General features: G+C 39.2%; 1 protein-coding gene across 1 annotated transcript; it reads right to left on the bottom strand.

Annotated features, from left to right (window-relative positions):
- Window positions 1-286: 286 nt before the first annotated feature.
- LOC119719220 (urea transporter 1-like) lies at window positions 287-20009 on the bottom strand. The gene is made up of 6 exons (XM_038188590.1): window positions 19618-20009; window positions 16948-17455; window positions 7191-7416; window positions 2381-2528; window positions 1515-1649; window positions 287-756 (listed from the first exon to the last, which is right to left on the bottom strand). The coding sequence occupies exons 2-6, from the start codon at window positions 17388-17390 to the stop codon at window positions 518-520; spliced, it is 1191 nt and encodes a 396-aa protein (XP_038044518.1). The 5' UTR covers window positions 17391-17455; window positions 19618-20009; the 3' UTR covers window positions 287-517.
- Window positions 20010-20926: the final 917 nt, after the last annotated feature.

Below are 20926 nucleotides of genomic sequence, written 5' to 3'. Positions count from 1 at the left end.
AAATTGCATTAGCAAAAAGAAGGATTGTGATGTACATGCGAACTGTCTCCCCCTAAAGAAATAGTCATGACAAGGGTGCATTTGTAGTTAATATAGTGTGAATGATTTTAGGATTTTATTGGGGCTCCCCATTGAAAATATGGCATGAGTCCCCCCCCCCCCCCCCCCCCCCCCCCCAACCCACCAATTGATTTTCAGAGGCCTAAGTGTCTGGAGAAAATAACCAGTCTACATTTCAGCACGCCTCCCTGAAAAAAAATCTGGATCCACTCTGCTAGCCCCCCCCCCCAAAAAAATATTGGTTCTAGAACCGTGCCTGTACGATGTAAGATTGGCAGATACGCCCTACTAGCTCCAATTTTGTGTGAAACACGTCGTTTTTTCTCTCTCACAGAAATATATGTTATATATAATATAACAGTATTAAAAAACCCAAGTTTCTTCAGTGCGGGCCATTGTTTAATTGCCACACTTTGCACCTGTTTAAAGTTCAAATTCCAAATAATCTACCGTCCATTCACGTGACTTCTAACGCCTCCCCTTCCTGAGCATTAGCCACACCCCCTGGCTTGAACCTCCTCCTGTGATCCTCGGGCCACGTGATCTTGTCCATGGGAACGCGCATGAGCAGTTTACTCTCGCTGGTTACCAGGAGGAACAGTCCCGCCGCGATGCAGAACGGGAAAGCGATCTCTGGTAGCCCCGCTGGCATAAGAACAGCTGCCATGGCACCTTTAACAACAGCTGCAAATATGGCTGTTGAAATGACAAAACAAAATCGCAGTTAAAGTGCTTTGAAGATTGCAAACATGAAATGTTGATGTCTACATTCTTAATGATTTTATCTCGGCATTTGGTATGATTCTCTGTGTACCTAGGATTACCTCGACTTTAAAAATGGTGTCTTTCCAATTGACAATAATTATAAAACAATATTATATTGTTTTCTTAAGTATTTCAAATCAGCATTGAAAATTACATTTATTTTGAAATTTGCAAAAACTACTAAATGTGACTGTTCATGAGTGTGAGTACAGTCGAGTCTCGTTATATCAAACTCGTTAGGATCTAGCCAAATTGTTTGTTATATCAGAATTTTGTATTAAGAGGAACATCAGTCCAATTCATTGTGCACATAAATGCACAGTCGGGACCAAGGCTTTATGTTTGTTATAACCAGAATTTTGTATTAACAGAGTTTGTACTAACGAGAGTTGACTGTATTGCATTTGTACGAGTACATGTATATCTTATCCTGGCAATTAATGAGAAAGTGAATTTTCCTTCGGAGTATGTTTTTACTCTCTAGGAAAAAAGTGAGAACTGGTCTCCTTATTCCTGAATAAATCGGTAATATCTAAATTGTCCGTATTTACCATATGAATAGAAAGTACAAACATATATTTACCATGGTTCTGCAATCATGGATAAAACACACTATTGTTTGAATGTGAAACAGTCAAAGTCAGAAAGTTGAGAAAAACTGACATCAGTTGTCGCCAGTAGAGACTCACCCGAGAGCAGAGCAATCAGGTGCGAGGGCCAGGTGAGAACGAAGAAGAACCCACCGACGGATGCACAGGTGAGTACGGAGTTGTAGCCCCACAGGCCCGCGTAGATATCAGCCAGAGGCGCCGCCATGGCTAAGCCTGAATTGTAGGAACAGGAAGCAATAACCATGAGATACAATCAAAGGTTTGCTAGATAAGATGATGGTTAGTTCAGTAATACAGTCGAGTCTCGTTAATACAAACTCGTTCGGACCTAGCGAAATTGTTTGTTATATCAGAATTTTGTATTAAGAGGAACATCAGTCCCATTCATTGTGCACATACATGCACAGTCGGGACCAAGGCTTTATGTTTGTCATAACCAGAATTTGTATTGACAGAGTTTGTACTAACCAGAGTCGACTGTGCGTAGTTTCCAGTAATCTCTTTTGTGAGTTGGTTGTAAATTCAGCGTGTAAATTCAAAGTGTTTGTGGGTAATTAACCGTTACTTTACAGCACATTAACACCAGGCTTTTGTATGTCACACAGGCAGTGTGTCCGAAATACATACCACATATTGCTATTTACAGTCGAGCACCTTTATAACAAGGTCCTTGGGGCTTTACCAATTACCTCGTTATAACAGGTACCTTGTATTATCAGTAATGGAAAACAAAGAAAACCAAAGACTTGGGACCTAAAATGTTGCTTGTTATAAGTAGGATGTTGTATCAACAGTGCTCTTCATCAGGGCTCGACTGTATTGGTTGTACCTATACGCACCAAATTGTTTAAGCCCCACTCCAGTCAATGTCTTCGTTCAACTCGTCAATAAATACAGTACACCTGCACAATACTTGAATCTTCGGTCATGCCCCTGTTACTTACCCGTTAGGGCGCCAAGAATGGATCCAATCAGTCCATGCAGGAAAATAGTCGGTGAACAGACAAGCATTGCTAGCGCCATCAAGCAGCCAGTAATTAAGTTATCACAACCATAGCACTGACCAATGCCTACGGGGATTGCCTGAAGAATCTGATAAAAAAAAGAGATATAAATAAAATAATGTAAAAAACAGGGGTGTTTTTTTAAGAGTCTCAAAGCTCAGAAGGTAAAATTTAATCAAATTCTACAGAGTTGAACTAGTTTGGTATAAATTTTGTTATAATAAAAAAGACTGATTCTATTTAGAGACTTAATTTTACAAGGTGAATTTCAATCAAATTGTACCGAGTAAAAATACTGCAGTGATAAACGTATGTGATGACATTTTGTGTGTGTGTGAAATTTCATAAATTTGGGATGATCACAAGGCGACATTTAATCAAATTCGTCAGAGAAGAACTGATTTCAGTAGTTTAGTAATGAAAATAGTTCAGTAATGACATTGTTCCGAGAGAAATAACTCGCGAAAATAATTTTGGAGAGTTGCGTCTTCGGCAAAAAGGTGTTGAAGATCAAAGAGCGTTCCTCTAATTTGATTCTATTCTGTGTTCTGAACTGACTAATGGTTGCGCGTAATTCTGTTTGCGAATCCCTTCTAAAAGCTGCCCCAGTTTTCTGAAGACTAACGAAATTGACTTCTAGGTCCTTCGCATTTAATGAAATGACTCTATTGGAATGATGAAATCAGAACGTTTGCTGCTGTTTTTTTATGTGAAGGCTTGTAAATTTATTCCTCAGTTTTCATTTTGATTACAGAAAAAGCAAAATAGGGAACCGAATATTTATTTTCAGTCACTGGACTTGGAGAACTCGATCAGATAAAAAAAAAATCCTCTTAAAATGTATCATGAAAATTCACGAGGGAAGGTTAAAGTACAGTCTTTGTTATGCCGCGGAGCATTTCCTCAATAATGTTTTGTCAAGGTTGAATACTCCGCTCTGTTCATCCCTACAGAATTCCCAAAACAAGACTTCCTTTTTTTCTCTGGAATTCAATTTGACAAGATTAATTACATCACGAGAGCCTCGCCATTGGCGATCGGCCGTGTATGGCATTGGTAATACGGACTGAGTGCACTTGGCATATTGAATTAACGCTCGAGTTTCCTGTTATCGTCCACATGGCGAGACCGACCAATATTTTCTTTAAAAGGTCAGTTGAGATAGGCATAAGTTTAAATTAGGTCCCTTGCCATGGATCTCTAATAATAAAACTGTCCGCATTTGAATTCTTCATGTCCATGCCGTATCAGACCATGAAGGCAGTAATACATTTATATTAAACAAGTTAAATTATTATTGGGGGGAAATAATAAAAAAAAAAAAAAAAATTGTGATTCAAAAATACTTGGTGTTGCACAATAAAACAGAAAACTATCATCCAGAGGATTAATGCATAATAGTTTATCAAAATACACGGAATTACCTAACTTTAAGTTCAGGTTTATTCTTGGAAATAATAACCGCAGGAGCAATGACCATGACAATAAAATTTATTTAATACCCGTTAATAATGAATTACTGTATAATGAACACGGCTTCATTGTAAGAAGACAAAATGCACTAGAATTATGTTTAAAGGGAAGATACAACATTTGCAAACATCAAAAAACGAAACGATCAAATTATCACGAAATACCTTACTGAATTGTTAGGGACTGACATTCTAAAGCATCTTTTAAAATCGTGGCTCCTGGTGTGCTGACATTTTCAAGAAAAACTGTATTTTACAACGCTGGTCGGCCGACCAGCGTTGGAGAAAACTGGGTTTTTTCCAACAACTGTTCCTAATTTTTCTTATTTAGTTATTCTGACTTTTCTTTGCAATTGATTACACACATAATATGAAGGAGTACAAGCCTGCTAGACTGATTATCTGACCTTACAATTCCCCAAAGTGAATTACTTTGCTCCGTTTCATCTTAAGTGGGGTCAGGGAACCAGACTACAAGAACATGATAGGTTTTCTTGGTTTTTCCAGCATCTACAAGCCCAAAACGTGAAATAAGTCAGTTTAACAATGTTTTCTCTAACATACTAATCCTCCAAATCCATTTATTTCTGAAAATTCCAGCAAAAGCAAATGTTGTACATTCCCTTTAACCAGATGCGAATAGCGGATAATGTATACAAATCGCCACGGAAAAAACATCAGGAGGTAATTGTAAACGATGTAGCGTATCGCAGCAACGGCACACGAACACACAGGACGAACGTTGGTAATAATCATACCGTATGATTAAGGGCTGAAATCATTTCAATAAAAAACACAGGCAAAGCATTGTGACGTGAAGTAAACAGACATTAATGTCAATTCTTGCACTGATTGCACGCTGTCGTCTTCCTGTCTTCTGTAAGTCTATAGGCTTATGTGATATTTGGACGAGCTGCCAATGCATGCTAAGCCATGTTTTGAGAGGAGCAGAAGGTGGAGAGGCACGATTGAGCATGATGCGTGTCTAGGTAGAACAATCACGGCGATCAATGGCACTACCATTAATGTTGATAAATTGCCGATGAGCATATACTGTATAATTTAATTTGTATCCCTCCGTCATTTAATGGTGTTAGCTTTGGTGGTTTCTCGGCGTTTTATACAAGGAATTTCCAAAGTTGAGTCAATTTCTTCCAATCTTACTGTCGGTTATAATGTCCAGTGTCGCCCCTCACAAGCTAATGGCTCACTGAAGGAACACTAGTCTTGTTCTTGTAAAGGAACTATACCAAAGAACCGTGTTTTTTTGTAGAGGAACCATGATTCATTGGAGGCCATGGTAGAAGAACCATGCTTTGATCAATATTTTGCTGATCCTTTGGTTCCTTCAAAATTGCCAGGGTTCATGTGAAGGGAACCAAGGTTCTTTTGGAGGAACCACAGCAAGATCATGGAAACCAACACGGAATCAGTCTCCTTCATTAACAATGAACATCGTATAAAACTTAAACTTTAGGGGCTCATGTAAGTTGTAAGTTTTTCTTCAAGAAAAGCGCACGCGTCGCACGCCGTGACTCCACTTTGCCGTCAATATAAATTCGATTTGGCTTCAGCGTTTGGAGCAAGATGCACCTGAAGCAGTATTTGGCTATTAAAACACGCTTAACCTGCTCGAAGATCAAACATGCATTACTGACAATGCTTTACAGAATACGATCCTCTGTAAGCTCATATACATTAAGGACACGTTTACAAGGTGTTTTCCCTGCGGATATAAATACGCGCACGCATATAATACGTGCGCTCTGCCGATGAACAGCGGATAATAATGCTTGTTGTGTACAAAAATTAAAGCCGTATCGCGCAGTTTGATTGAATTTTCAAAGATAATGTCTCTTTACGTCGCAAATTATGAGCTAAATATCGTCAATATCTGACAAAATGGTAAAGAACTTGGGGTACTTGATATCCCATATTTTTATATGCAGTTAAAAGTACACATTAGCAAATCCGATTAATGAAACCAGTGTGTTCTTGCAGTTTGTTATTATTGTACCTTTATTAATTATCAATGCGTTTTATGATCAACTATACCAGGTTTTTATGTTCTTTCGTGAAAGCCGATTCATTATTTGCACGTTAAGTGCCTGGCCAACATAATGTATACGTATTCGCACGAGTGATTTGTTGTTTGAAATATTTATAGCTTGACGCGTGTTGCCAGTGCCATACGGCGTTGTTGATTAACATCTAGGATCATGTATATAGATTGGGCATCTTGGAAGGAAATCGCTTGGCATTAACATTAGACACGACGTGACATGCGCCTCGATTGTCATGTTTACCTTAAAGATTAACGATCTGTCTGCGTGTACGGTTGGGCTGTTTTACAATTCTCGTCTTATCAGTGGCATTTTATCTGTTTCAATGGACTGTTGATATACGGTCTCAATGCTTTTATCCTGCTGAAAAAGATGTCTTTGGCTTTATAAAATGATACTGCCGTTTGTTATCGGTAAAATAGGTACATTATATAAACATGTTTCAATTCAATTTAAGTAGACATTATATGGCACTTTATCTGTTTTACCATTATATAGTCTGTTTTCTTTGTTTGATGTAAGGGTTGTTAAAATTAGATGTAGAAAATTAGAAAATAAAATCTTTCCACATCTAGCACATGGCGTTGTAAATTACCAATCAAAAACAAAGGACATTTGGTAGAATTTTGCATCTAGGAGACGTACATTTTGTCATCGACGTAATTTTATGCAAAATTAGATCAAAGACAAAATCACATGCGGATATATTGTTCGTGAAAACGTAAATATGTAATTATCCAGGTAGGCCTATTGTGAAGGTGACTGTGAAGTGTTAAATCAAGATACAGATACTCAAAGTAACTTCTTACTGTTATACCTAAGTCAACGGTAATACCAACAAGCCGAATACGATGACATTCTGGATACCGTATTATTGAATAATGCATGTGTGTTATGTAGTGAACCAGCCCAAAAGAGAAACATGCATCCTGTTTTTGAAACGTAGCAATCGAGTTGTTATTCGGAATGAACAGGCCAAGCAATTGCAAATTCAAGAGCCACGTTTTGACATCAACAGCACGTGTTCGAAGAGAGCTTGATCGTTAAGCCTAATGCTTATACACAGTACAATGTATCATTAATTAAAGTACAGTAGCTGACTGATGCTAATGATATATGGCTCCCACCATCAGTGGCATACGTCTGGATTCCTGTTTACTGTTTTGACACCTTGCAGTATTAGAGACCCAGAAATAGACTTCACTTATAGCATACCATGACCCAATTGATGGGCTCGTCCGTTCCATTAGCTGCTACCTGCTCCAGCCCCGACGTACCTGCCTCGTTCAGCTGGTCTGTCGGTGGGGGAGGGGGGCCGTAGTACGGGTTGCTCGGACCCGAAGCAGCCACGAAGATGAAAGTTGCCACGTTAAAGGGGAGATTGAAGGCTGGTATGCCCCACTGGCCGAGTAGATTGCCCAGTGCGACGGCCAGGATTGCACTGTAGATAGACAGGGGAAAAAAGTATCTTAACAGTGGCGAACTCTACCTGAGAATTTAGGGAAAGAACACAAATTAGTTTCCCTTGTTAGAAGAACAAATGAGCGCCCATTCTGAAATTGAGACACTACAAAATGGATCCCAGTACGCCATTGGCTTTAAAACATTAGAGTATCTGGCTTTGGGATTAATGTCTGTTGCAATGCATACCAAAGTTGTGATTAATTTAAGCATTTGAAATTAACGTTCTTAATATATTACGGGCTTGGTAATGCAGGATTCGTTCTCGCCCTTTTGTTTTGCCTTTGGGGCACTGCATGGAGTGACGAACTACGCTATGAAGGCTGTGCTGTGCGTAGGACAAAAAGACGTGACAATTTCAGAATGTAATTATAAAAGAAAAAATGGACAGAAATTTGACAGGTTGAGATTGCGGACTTGGTGTTTTATGTGGCGATGCAGGATTCTATACGTTACCCCACTGTGTTTGGAACTCCGGAGTGCCGAATTACTCGCTGAATGCTGCATTTTGCGTTTGTAATTTCGTAGAAAGCATTCAGAATCGTCAGTGTAATTATAATCTACACTGGATTAATTTGCCTTGACCTATTTCTGTGACGTCACACTATCCCAGCCTTGATGTTATATTGCAGTAATGCATGTAATTTGTGCCGTAATTTGTCTGTGGTTTAGAGCGCTGAAGCAGCGATGTACTATGAAAGCGTATAAACGTACATTCGTAATTAGGCGTACGTGAAATAAATTTGCGTACATGGCAGCCCCGGACGGTAATTAGGCCTAATAACATAACACAGACTGGTGAAACAGCGAGATTTTATTTGCAGCGCGTGGACGGTCTCGGACCGTTCGAGATTGCACGAGGTTTTGCGAGTGTTCGGTGGTGCCCCTGGATAAAGTGACAGGAAACCCGTTTCGTAGCAGTAGCTGACTAAAAATGGAGTGGATTCTGAAACTACGATAATTTCTGCGTCGATTGATACCATTTTTTGCTGATTATTACAAGCTTAAAGTTATAAATAAGCGATGTGAAATGAGAGGTGATTCTCGAACATTTTCGACGATGCCTGTACTTTTTTGGTGCTCCTGACTGTTTTGGGATATTTGGGGACAAAATTCGTCACTTTCTGGTAAGTTGAAGAGTTACGCTTTCGAACCATAGCATTCCCATCTCTGCAGGTTCTACCGCCGATTTTTAATTTGATACGAAATATTTGCGAAAATTGCATGATTGCAGTCGCAATGTGCGATTCGAATGACGTCATACGTATATTTTGTGTACGGGTTGTGTGTACTGTGTGCGTATTTTGTGGGTGCATTACCACCGATGTCGACAATAGGTTCCTACCCGTTAGTTTTGCATGTCGCAAGTACGAACAATGTTTATACTATACGATTAAAAATCAGAATTTTTTTTTTAATTCATGAAATTAAACAGGCATCACTCAAGATTGTCCTTGTCGGTCAATTCATGTCAGTCATAAAATATGAAGAACAATTCTTTTCTGGTACTTTTTTCAGATCTTGCCGTGGGGATGGGATTTTTTGAAGTAGTCTAAAACAATTCCTTCCTAAACATGCTAAACATGCTAAATCAGCAAATACATGTAGATTATTACTTAGATTTGTTTTCTCTCTTTCTCTTTTCTTACAGGCCAAGTACGCAGAGTGATTGACCCTTTTTCCTGTCAAGACTAGTTGAACACAACACCTGAACTTGCAGACAGTTCGCAACTATTTCAATGGAACTTTATTTACCATGAAATGAAACTTTATTCTGCGACCGGATTAGTGTTGTTAAAACCCGACCAGAAACGGACCAAACTTAAACTGACTTTCTGTTAGGTCGCCATCAGTTTGTCCATCATTTTAGTCGGGTCAGGTCGGTTTCTGTATTGTGTTTGCAGTCTTCTAATTGCGTTGAGTCAGTTCAACCCAAAATAACCCCAAACAGTTTGGAAATTCACATGGTAAAAATCTTGCAACCTGACGCCACTTTTTTTTTTCATAACTTTCCAATTTTGTTAGAAAATACTTAAAATTGTCTTGACTCTACATAGACTTTGTACACAATCCTGGAAGTGGCGTCAGGTTACAACATTTTTTTGCGTTGGTTTTCCTTAATTTTTTGTCGGGTCGGATCAGGTTGGTTTTAGGGAGTTCAAATTGGTTTCCGTTCGGATTCGATTTACAAAATAATGTTTCGGGTTGGTCGGCCTGGTCAATCTGACCCAACACATCACTAGACTGAAATCCTTATTTGGCATGTCTAAATTCAAAGACGTGTCATCAACAATCCACAAATTAGGCGTCGGGGATTCTCATGGCATGTTGTATTCAGATCATGTATAAGAAGAACCCTGAAGAATCAATTCAATCATTGCTGAATTTCCACTGTTTCTTTTTTTTTCTTCAAGTTAGTCATTTTGTGAGTGTGCTGTATATTTAAAAACCAAAAATATGATGAAAATTTCTGCAGACGGCTGTACACTGCATTCTAAACAAATCTTGTAAAAATTGTAAAGATTTGTTATATAGATAACTGTTATTGCCGAGGAATGGAGCAGTTCAATGGCCTCGTTATTGTCCTAGAATGAGTTGCTTGTGGACAAGCTTGGGTAGGGAATTTGTTTTATAAGCTCATGAAATATAGCAAGAAAGTGTATGTACATCCTAGAGCATTAGTAACCTTGCACTTTGAAGAAAGTTTGGCTTACATGTATTTTTAAGTTTATTTTTTTTAAGTTGTTTTATATTTATAAGTCATTAAGTCATTCTATGTTTTCAGAAACTTTCTTTTTGTAAGCAATGTTTTGTAAGTGTGAGTGGTTCAAGTTTCCATGGTTTAAGTAATATGTTAACTCATTGATGTAACTATTATGTCCAGCTCAAAAGTATGTGACTTTTAAAAAGTTCTGATTTTATGATTAAATCGTTTTCCAGAATTTCAGTCAAGAAAAAGAGACATGCCTTTGATTATTTGTGTTTATATTTTCATGTTCATACACATTGTTATTTGTGTTTATATTTTTCATGTTCATGCACATTGAACCTGTCAACAAACAAAAAGCATCAGGAAAATGGGAGACATTATTGCCAAAAAATAATGGTTTATTACATGAATCTTAAATCATAACGGTCTAGAATAATAGCATTGACAGTATATTATTTTCTTGCACACCAGTCGTTGAAACTAGATCGTTTTGAGAGAGGACACATCGCCAGTTTATTTTCTATAGTTGGGCACATTTAGTTCGAGATTATACGATATCCATAAGCACGCGTAGAGCGGGGTACCCGACATACGGAAGACCCGTGTGCTGTTACGTGATTGGTCAAAACGCGTGTTGGTTGCGGGTCTTGCCCAATGAGGAATGTACACTCATGCCGTGCGGCGCTTACACGTGCTTCCAGAGTGTCATTTTTTTCGTACCCGGAACGCTCAGAATGGCCGTAAATTTCGCGTGCTCCTGACTGTTTTGAGTACTTACATGATTCATGGTTATGAAAATTTGTGAATTTAATAACAAAGCTTCTCATCAAACTGTAAGATGATGCTGCACGGTTTCGTTTTATATAGAAAAAAGACGGTTTTCGCAAACCGAAATTTCTCGACAATTTCAGTAAAACTTTCATTCTCATATTTCTTAAAATACTTAATGAAAATTTTAGAAATCTCATTTCACAATTAGGCTTGAGTATTCTCTACTATATTTGTGAGTAAAAACTTTCTTTTAAAGACTGGTTATCAAGAAAATGAATTTCCAAATGTGGTCCCCGATCTCATGAATATTCATTTAACCAAGCGAGTTATGCATACGCTGCAAATAAACGCAAGCACTTTTCCGAACCCTGCGCACTGACTGCGGTACGGGTTAATCTTTGTATCAGTGTTTGACGTAAATGTATGCAGCGATTGCAAAACAAATTAATATCGTAATGTAGGCTATAAATCTAGAGACTGTTCAAGCCGAATATGAAAATAACTGCTTTGAAACATTCTATAGTTCACGAGGTGCAATTTCTTTCTGTGAAATATTTACCAATGCATGTGTAAAAAAAAATACTCTTCCGCTTATTTCAAGCGGAACTTAAGCTATGACGAGTAATGTGAAGTTGCCAATCTACATTTAAAAAAAAATCAAATATTGATTTGCTTTTAGTTTGCATGACTTGTCCGGTAATTTGTGGCTTTACCGGAAATATTACAGCCAAAGCTACAAAGGCCAGGTGCGCATTAGTCCAGTACCTGATATTTTTATTCTTATTTTTTTTTTTTATGGCTTAGAGGTAATTGAGTTGGAAGGAAACGGAATCGACATGGAGCTCTTTGACTGTGGAGACATTAGTCATGGGGATGATGATGATGGCTATACTCCACTTCAGGAGAAGGAGAGAGAGAGAGAGGGGTGCTCTGTAGCAAACCGTCTAAAGTATTATACCGACTTGTCTTTTATTTTGATTTGAATGCAACGAGAAGGAAGGAATCGAAGGGAGATAGGAGATTATCTCACCTTGAGATTTAAACCTTAGATCACATCGCTAGCACTTAGGGCGCAACCGGGCTTAAAAAGATACTGCAGATGAAAGCTGGTCAACTGAACACAAAGCACTTCTTTTCAGTATTTCGTAGTTTCAGTGATGGGTGGTATTTTTATAAATATTTTTTACTTGTTTCGGCAAGTCAGCCGAAACAGCTATTGTCTTCCTTAAGATTTTTTTAGCTGTTTCGGTGACACACCGAAACAGCTCTTGTTTTCGTTAAGATTTTTTTTTTTCTTTTTTCTTCTTTTTTTGGCTTTTTCGCAATTTTGCGAAAAAGCCTTTCTTTTTGTTCTCATTTTTTTTCTTTCTTCTTCTTCTTCTTTTTGTCGCCTAAATCCCATAGACTTTGTACACGTTTTTTCTCAGTGCCACTTTTGACATTTATCTTTGTCATACGTCATTCAAAGTTAGCATAGTCATAGTCCTTATAGCAGAGATGTGCCCCGAAGAGTGACGTCATGGTGACGTCATCGACTAATTTATTACGGATTTTTAAATATTTAATTTTTCCCATTGACTTTGTACACAGAAATTTAAAAAAAATTGTCGCTTTTCAAAGGGCATTTTCGACTCTTTGCCAGTTATTCATTTACACCACTCTTTGTCCAAGCAAAGACCCTAATTCAAACAACATTGTGGAATGATGACGTCATGATGACGTCATCCTGTGTTTATTTATAGGCAATTAAATTGTGACACTTTTAATATTTAAAAATGCATAAGAAATCAACCATACGCGTCCGCAGCATTCTGTTGCCGGCAAATGGTAGAGTAGGTTGAGGTCTTCATTTCATTCAGTGTGCGTGCAATCACGTGACCCTTGCTTCCGGTCGAAAAAGGCCCAAACCGGAAGTGGCTTATTATTTGAAAGTGGTAATAGAAATGAACTTGCTTTTAACGGTGTTAGTCTCTTGGCCGATAGTATTCTTCAAATCATCTACCGATGACGTCATGCAATCTTCGAGCGCCCTCTAGCGACAGGTTGAAAATTAGCAAAAATGTATTTTGAATAGATGTCTGTGGCGAAGTCTGTCGGAATCGCCTAAATATTTGTGTATATGATGACCTTGACCCACTTAAGACGTGTGCGAAGTTTAAGGCGAATGACGTCATCAGACCGGAAGTTATAATAAAAAGACCCTTTTTCATTTGAAAATTCCTGAAAACTCAACCATGGCAGTTTTTATATTTGTTTTTACTTTAATTGTCGATTGAAGGGTAGGTCTAAAACATTTCAAAGTTTCGAGGCGACAAGCGAACTCGAACATACCCTGCGCACGCTTAAAACTTCACGTTGACAATACCTCTGCTTCAAAACATGCACAGGTCAGGACGTCCACAATGTACATGTACTTGCACGTACGTTGTACATAGGCACATACATCGTATGTCAGTCAGCCTGCAGCGCACGTGTTGCTGAGGTCAAATCCTGTCCACAGTGACCGTTTTAGCCGATTTTCGGCTAACTTTGACAGATTTTATGTTCATGCATGCCCAAAGACAGGGACGTATTATAGCACTTTTGGCATTAATCTTTGTCAGATATCATTGAAAGTTGGCATAAGCATAGTCCCTATAGCCAAGATGTGTCCCGAAGAGTGACGTCATGGTGACGTCATCAAGTGATTTATTATGGATTTATGAATAATTAATTTTTCTCATAGACTTTGTATACAGCTTTCTCCACAAGTATTTCCCTATACAACACTGATATATCTTACTGAGTAGTTCTGAACTTCGGCTGAGAATTACTATGAGAAGGAAAAAGAAATCATATTTTTTTTACGCCTGTCATTTGATTGAAAATATTCCCAAGAGTAAGAATAGCAAGTAATATTTTATAAAAATGTTCCAGTTTAAAGGAAAATCACGCATTTAAAGGTGCAGTTTTTCTGCTGTGGGATTTTTAACCTATTGACTTTGTACACGTTTTCAAGCCACCATTTTCATAACTTGGCGATCTGGAATCGTCATCAAAGTTACAGCCAAGGAAGACCCTCATACAAAAATTATGCCATAACTATGACATCATGATGACGTCATCATCAAGTGATTTATTATGGAATCATGAATAATTAATTTTTCTCATAGACTTTGTACACAGCTTTCTCCACAAGTCTTTCCCTATACAACACTGATATATCTTACTGAGTAGTTCTGAACTTCGGCTGAGAACTACTATGAGAAGGAAAAAGAAATCGTATTTTTTTACGCCTGTCATTTGATTGAAAATATTCCAAAGAGTAAGAATAGCAAGTAATATTTTATAAAAATGTTCCAGTTTAAAGGAAAATCACGCATTTAAAGGTGCAGTTTTTCTGCTGTGGGATTTTTAACCCATTGACTTTGTACACGTTTTCAAGCCACCATTTTCATAACTTGGCGATCTGGAATCGTCATCAAAGTTACAGCCAAGGAAGACCCTGATACAAAAATTATGCCAAGACTATGACGTCACGATGACGTCATCACCTAATTTTTTTTATTGATTTTTGAAAATGTACGTACATATTGTGAAATCTTATATCTACAGAAATGTAAGTCCGATTGGGTTGAAACTTGGTATGTGGCTATACCAGGATGTGTTATAGATTAAAAATGAGGTGACGTCATGATAAAGTCATCCTGAGATTTTATATGAATATTACTTTTTTGGACCTTTTAGCCATATCTCCCGAACGCAACATGCAAAATGCAAAATTCTTTTTTGCATTTGGTCTGTTATGTAATAGCTATTTGCACAAAACTTGAAAAATGTGTGACGTCATCATTAAGTCATCAAAATGCGATTTTTCAAAACTCATATAAGGAAAGGTCCAATTGTCATGAAACTTGGTGGGTAGGAAGTTAATCATACTAGTATGCAAAGTTCGAAGTGACGTCACGATGACGTCATCAAAAAATTTAAAAATATTTGTCGATTTTCAAAGTGCGTTTTCGACTCTTTGCCAGTAATTTATTTAGATCACTCTTTGTCCAAGCAAAGACCTTGTACACACGCACATACATCGTATTGCCGAGGTCAAATCCTGTCCACAGTGACCGTTTTAGCCAATTTTCGGCTTACTTTGACAGATTTTATGTTCATGCATATTCAGGGAATATTATTGATTAAAAAAAATCATAATGCGGAAAAGCCCTATGTTCTGTTGCAAACAGACATAGACCTCTAGTTTTTTTTTCTTCTCCTTTTTCAGACTTTTTCTCCATAGGTTTAACACACGTTTCTTCTACCAATCCACTTTGCCACTTTTTAAAATCCGATGGATTTCAGACTTGGTACATACTTAGACCACCACCCACAGATGGTCCTAGAAGAAATTTGTGATCGTGACGTCATCAGGTGTCAGGTTACGTCACATTAAAGATGCATTTTTCCCCATATGTTTTGTACACGTTTTAAAACACTCCAGTTTGGCATTTTCGTAAATCCGATCGACTTTAAACTTAATTCATACTTAGACCGCCACCCACAGATGGTCCTAGACGAAATTCGTGATCGTGACGTCATCAAGAGTCAGGTTACGTCACATTAAAGATGCATTTTTCCCCATAGGGTTTGTACATGTATTAAAACGCTCCATTTCGGCACTTTTCTAAATCCGATCGACGTTACACTTGGTACACACTTAGACCATCACCCACAGATGGTCCTTGAAGAAATTCGTGATCGTGACGTCATCAGGTGTCACGTTACATTACATTAAAGATGTACATTTTCCCCGTAGGTTTTGTACACGTTTTTCTGATTGGGTTAAAACTTGGTATGCATATTCACATGGATGTGTTATAGATGGACATTGAAGTGGCATCATCATCAAATGTCATGTAAAGTCCCTTAAAGGGGCATTTTATTCTTTTATAGGTCTATATATCTACAGAACTAAAATGTTCGATTTGGTTGTAACTTGACATGTACATATTATAATGCGCTGTTATAGATGACATTTATAGTGACGTCACTGATTGTTCATCCCGTGCTCAGAGTATTTCAAATATCCGAAACAGCTGGTGTTTGTCCACAAACACATTTCTAGTCTGTATTTGTTTTTTTTCTTCTTTTCTTTTGCAGACTCTATAGCACTTGTACACGTTTTTATTGTTACTTTCGTAACTCTGATCGACTTCAGACTTGGCAGACACTTAGACCGGCGAAGATTGTTCACACAAAAAATGTCTATATCTACAGAACTGCAATTTGATTGTAACTTGGTCGGTACCTACTAGACTGCGATGTATTATAGATGTAAATCGAAGTTACGTAATGATGACGTCATCACATGTCGTGTGACGTCACATAGAACTAATGTAGGTCAGATTTTGTTGTAACTTGGTTGGTACCTTATCTGGAATGCTTGTTATAGATGAAATTTAAAGTGGACGTCATGATGACGTCATCACATGTAACAGAGTCATTTCAAACAGCAAAAACAACTGATTTTGTTTTGTGTTCAGGAATGTGATGTGAGAAGCGACAGTAGTCTCCATAATTCTTCATTTTAATGGTCAAGTTTTTTCTTGAGATAGTATTTCCACTGAAACTAATTTTAAGTGGCGCTGGTATAGAGGAACTTGACATAATTATCCTGACAACTGTGTGGCAGCCCACAGCATTACAACATCAGTTTTATCAGCAGTTGTGTTAGCAGCAATACCAAAAGTGCCTGCAGCAGAACCGCGAAAAGTATTCTACAGCAGCCACATTCTAACTGGACAGCAGTAGGACAAGATGGGTACCGAGTGATCGCTGGACAGCAGTAGAGTTATCACATTAACAGAAATTAATGATTACCAACATTGGAAAAAGAAGCAGCAACAAGTGTCACATTTGAAGCCTAAGCAGATATACTTTATGCATTTCAGTTGATCGATCATGCATTATCAGCATCAGCAGTATAACGGCATGCAGTAGGAGAATGCTAGGACAGCGGCAATAGAAAGGAAATGAAGATGCATCGTGATATCTTACCTGAATATCGCAAAGAAGATGACGGGTATGATAAGCAGTCCATGCCAATCAGTCACCCCGGTGAGAGCCGGTATAACCAATCCCGTCAGCAAGCCTTGGAACGCTATCCCACCGCTATCCACGGCTCCCTTGGGCTGCCTCGTGGCTATCGCCGTCAGCTGAGCTGCCAACAACCCCAAGATCCCACAGCAGGCCTGCCAGGGACTCTGCACGAACAGCCCCGCCATGATGATCAGTCCACTGATGGGATTGTTCAAGAAGATGGGCTGCCCAAAGGCCCGGCAGCAGGCGTTGACGAACCTCAGCGGGCAGGGTTTACGGGCCAGCCACCTGTCCAACGGCTCGACGGTCCCCGTGAAGTAGTCAGTCAAGCCGCAGAGTCGCGCCATTGGTGTCTTCTCGCTGGCCGAAGTGGACTGGTTCTGGGTCTCGCGATCTCCCATTTTGTTTGCCACAATAGACAAGTGTTTGTTGGTTTCAAAGCCGATCAATCAATGCAGGATTGGACCTGAAGAAAAGGAGAGAAATGTTGATATATCGTTATTGAAAATGAAATATAGAATTTTGCGCAGTGAAGCAATGGTCACTGTTTTATACATGGAAGGCAACATCTCATCACTCCATCAATGATTAGTCAAGTCTGAGAACCTGTTACTAACGCAAGACCTGCTCCCGTGCGGATCTTCCTCCACGCTGTTCCCGCAATATCAAATTGCGTCCGTCACCATCACTGCCTTGGCCAAATTAAACTCTGAAGAACTCTACTGATAGCAGCAATATACACAGATACGAATATATTACCCCGAGGTCCCCATGGGACACGGCTAGGTTTTATATACAAAGCTCAGAGTATTCCTTGGTTACATATAATAATATAGGCTATATTCTCTAGCCATGGTTGCCATGGAAACAGACAGTCCATCAACTGATAAGTGCATTTTCATCAAGGTATTTATTTCCGGTTTGATGAAAAATGATTTGTTTTTTTCCCTTATCTTTCTTCTCGAGTAACGGGAAAAGCTGCCGTGGCAATCTCGCACGGAAATCAATACATAATGCCGTGTATAAATTACAGTAAATCTGAGGACATAATTGGTTTAGACTGATTGTAATCATAGGCGTAGCCGGGGGGGGGGGGGGTGTTAAGGGGGTATTAACCCCCCGAAACTTTGTAAAGACTGCCCTTTTCCATTCAAACGCCCTATTTTTTAACGGGCTTACCCCCCCCCCCCCCCAATAATTTGTAAAGAGTGCCCTTTCTTTTTTTAAGTGCCTTTTTTTCTGAAACAGTGCTTTTTTTGGAAAAGAATTGTTGCCCTTTTTGTGGCATCTGCCGTTTTTGGTGCCTTTTTCTGAATTTGGCACCATATATTGACCGTTGGTGTGCCGCCACCGACAGATGGTTCCTGCCTACCCCCCCCCCCCCCCCCCCCCCCCCCCCCCCCCCTTTTTGATTTTACGGAGGCAAAGTGTCCGGGGAAAAATAACCTGATTATATTTCACCACGCGGATGTGCAAGTGCCCTTTTAAAAAAAAATTACCCCCCCCCTTCCCAATAAAAATGACCGTGCTACGCCACTGATCGTAATTATAATTTAAACAAAGTTGGGAGGCCACTGGAAAGGCCAGTTAGGAGGGATCCGCTGCAGTGTTCCAAATGTGGATAGTTCACATTCTACTCCATTTAATATCTTTGACCAATTTTACTAATACATTTTTTTTAGGAATCATAAGGACATAATGCACAGCCCAACATAAATGACCTAACACATGCTTCCCGTTCACTGAATCTTGTATTGTAGAATTATCATGTTTATTCACCAAGGTATTATAATTCTAATATGTTTATTCACTAAGGTATCAAATCAAACCTGATGATTATATTCTGATTAATTTAATCACCAACACGACGAGACGCGACCAACTAAATTACGGTGATGGTATTGAATTCTGGCTGAGCTGAGCGCTGATACTGCAATCTGTTTGCTGACGAGTTCCACGAGGACGGAGATTGTGGCACCATCATTTCGCTTCTGAGAATGACAGCGAGTCAAGATTATGTTAAGGACACGCTCTGGCCGGAAATTACGGATTCCCAGAGCGGTATTTTTGTCCCACGGCTATGAATATGTCGTCCCAACCCAAGGCGAAGGTTTGATCCAAATACAAGCCAGCTGATAAAATACAGCGGGATAGAGGTAGTCCAGTATGGAAATAGTGGAAATGAAATTCAGTTGCCTTATTTAATTTTGTTTCTGGAAATGGGACGTATGCGATGGCGCTCTCTAGGCTTTGTGGCTCGGCTGTTGACAATCCCCAGTTTGAATAAGCCTCTGTACTGATGTCGTCACGCTTTCCTATGTGCTCAGTGGACCATGGGCACCCACTGGCTCCATAGGAAAATGCACATGTAAACAAAGTGTGACGTCATCAATGCAGAGGCTTATTGTCATGATGCATGAAATTTATCTTCCAACCAGCAACTCAAGTGACTTATGGAGATACTGTGGTTCTCACACTCACAGAATAGGTTTGTCAGATTTCTTATTGCAATGTCAATGGTCTTTGTGGTGCTGATTGAACCAAAGGATTTTGAGGGTCTAAAACAAGCAAAACGTCAGTTCGGGAAACCAGAGCCTATAGAAGCAATATTCTCTGATGCATACGTACATGTACTTGTGCCAATGTTGTTTCATCGGTTGCTTTTCTTGGATTATCAGCAAGTCGTCGTTGGTAGTCTGCACCTCCCGTTGCTTTGCGTGTGTTTGTCCAAGTCGCCAAAAACAAAATCGATCACGAATCCTGAAGACCACGGTGACTGGCCCGTTCGGAGCAAACAGAGTCAGTTCGTGGGGATTGATGCACTGTTTTTATACTCTTCAAGTCAAGCAGTCCATATATGTACTCAACGCTAGCGATTCTTCATTGAAAGCTCTCTATCCATTCGACGTCCTAACAAGTCCTGCTTGTGCTCGACTCGACTACACACCGCGTGCGCGTGGTGCGCGCGATAGAAGATCGAGGCGCTTTCTCTTGCGGTTTCACCATGGTTACTCATCTCTCGATGCGCGGGTGTTCTGAAGAGGATGTGATTGGACGATGAAGCCCTTTGAAGCATAGCAGTGCTGGTGTGTCTTTTGTCAATAGAGCTTGGTGATCAATGTGGTGGATGCAGAACGCTGACTTGTGATGCCTCGTAGATCTTTGTTGACGAAACGACGTCGATGTGCAAACAGGGAAAGACAACATGGGCACACGATTTCCGTCGCTTGCTTCAATATGAAAGAGTTAAAATGTAGGCCTGTGATGAAAATGTAATGTTCATTCATCCCTGTGGCGAGGCTTATTAATTTTGATTGACATAAATTCACTGATTTGCCGTGAACAAATCTCCCAAGTGTGTTGTTATGATAATAACGATGAGGAGAATTAATCTTATTATTATTATTGGTATAAAAACAATACGACAGTGGGTATTGTATTCAATACAGTAATTACTAAAATGGGGTTGCGGGTACAATATCGTAGACTGAATTGGTTGTTTTGACGGGTAGTGCGGCAAAAATCTTAGGAGAAATTATCTGCTATGTTAAACTCGTCAAACTTTCATATTTAACCATGGAAAGGTGCATATACATATCGCGGAAAATACACCCACCTTGCGTTCATTCGCTACACATTGACAAACAATTTTTTATGGAGACGTCTCATTGAAGTTGTGCGAGATGAATGTTAAACATAGAGCAATTATAGCTCTATGATGTTAAACGATGTTTATATTACACGCTGGCAAGAGCCTATAAATCCATTTAATAGCCAAGCGTATAGCCACACGGGTGGAAACGTGCAATCGCGACAAATTGTCTCGATATGATTGTCCGATATGAAGTCATCACCCAGTAGACAACGATCTTGCGAAGCGCCAGTAATTAAGTGAAGTTGAACACTTATCCTATTTGCCTGTAAAACACTTTCAGTC

The sequence above is a fragment of the Patiria miniata genome, unplaced genomic scaffold, assembly GCF_015706575.1.
Source record: "Patiria miniata isolate m_02_andy unplaced genomic scaffold, ASM1570657v1 HiC_scaffold_8, whole genome shotgun sequence".
NCBI lineage: Eukaryota > Metazoa > Echinodermata > Asteroidea > Valvatida > Asterinidae > Patiria > Patiria miniata.
This window is presented reverse-complemented; position numbering and strand designations above follow the sequence as displayed.

Excerpts from the sequence above, each read along its gene's own strand:
- LOC119719220 (XM_038188590.1), bottom strand. The coding sequence starts at position 17,390 with ATGGGAGATCGCGAGACCCAGAACCAGTCCACTTCGGCCAGCGAGAAG. Across the intron at positions 2,529-7,190 it reads AGCCCATCAATTGGGTCATG|ATTCTTCAGGCAATCCCCGT; the intron begins GTATGCTATAAG and ends TTTTTTTATCAG. Across the intron at positions 757-1,514 it reads CCTGATTGCTCTGCTCTCGG|CCATATTTGCAGCTGTTGTT; the intron begins GTGAGTCTCTAC and ends TCATTTCAACAG.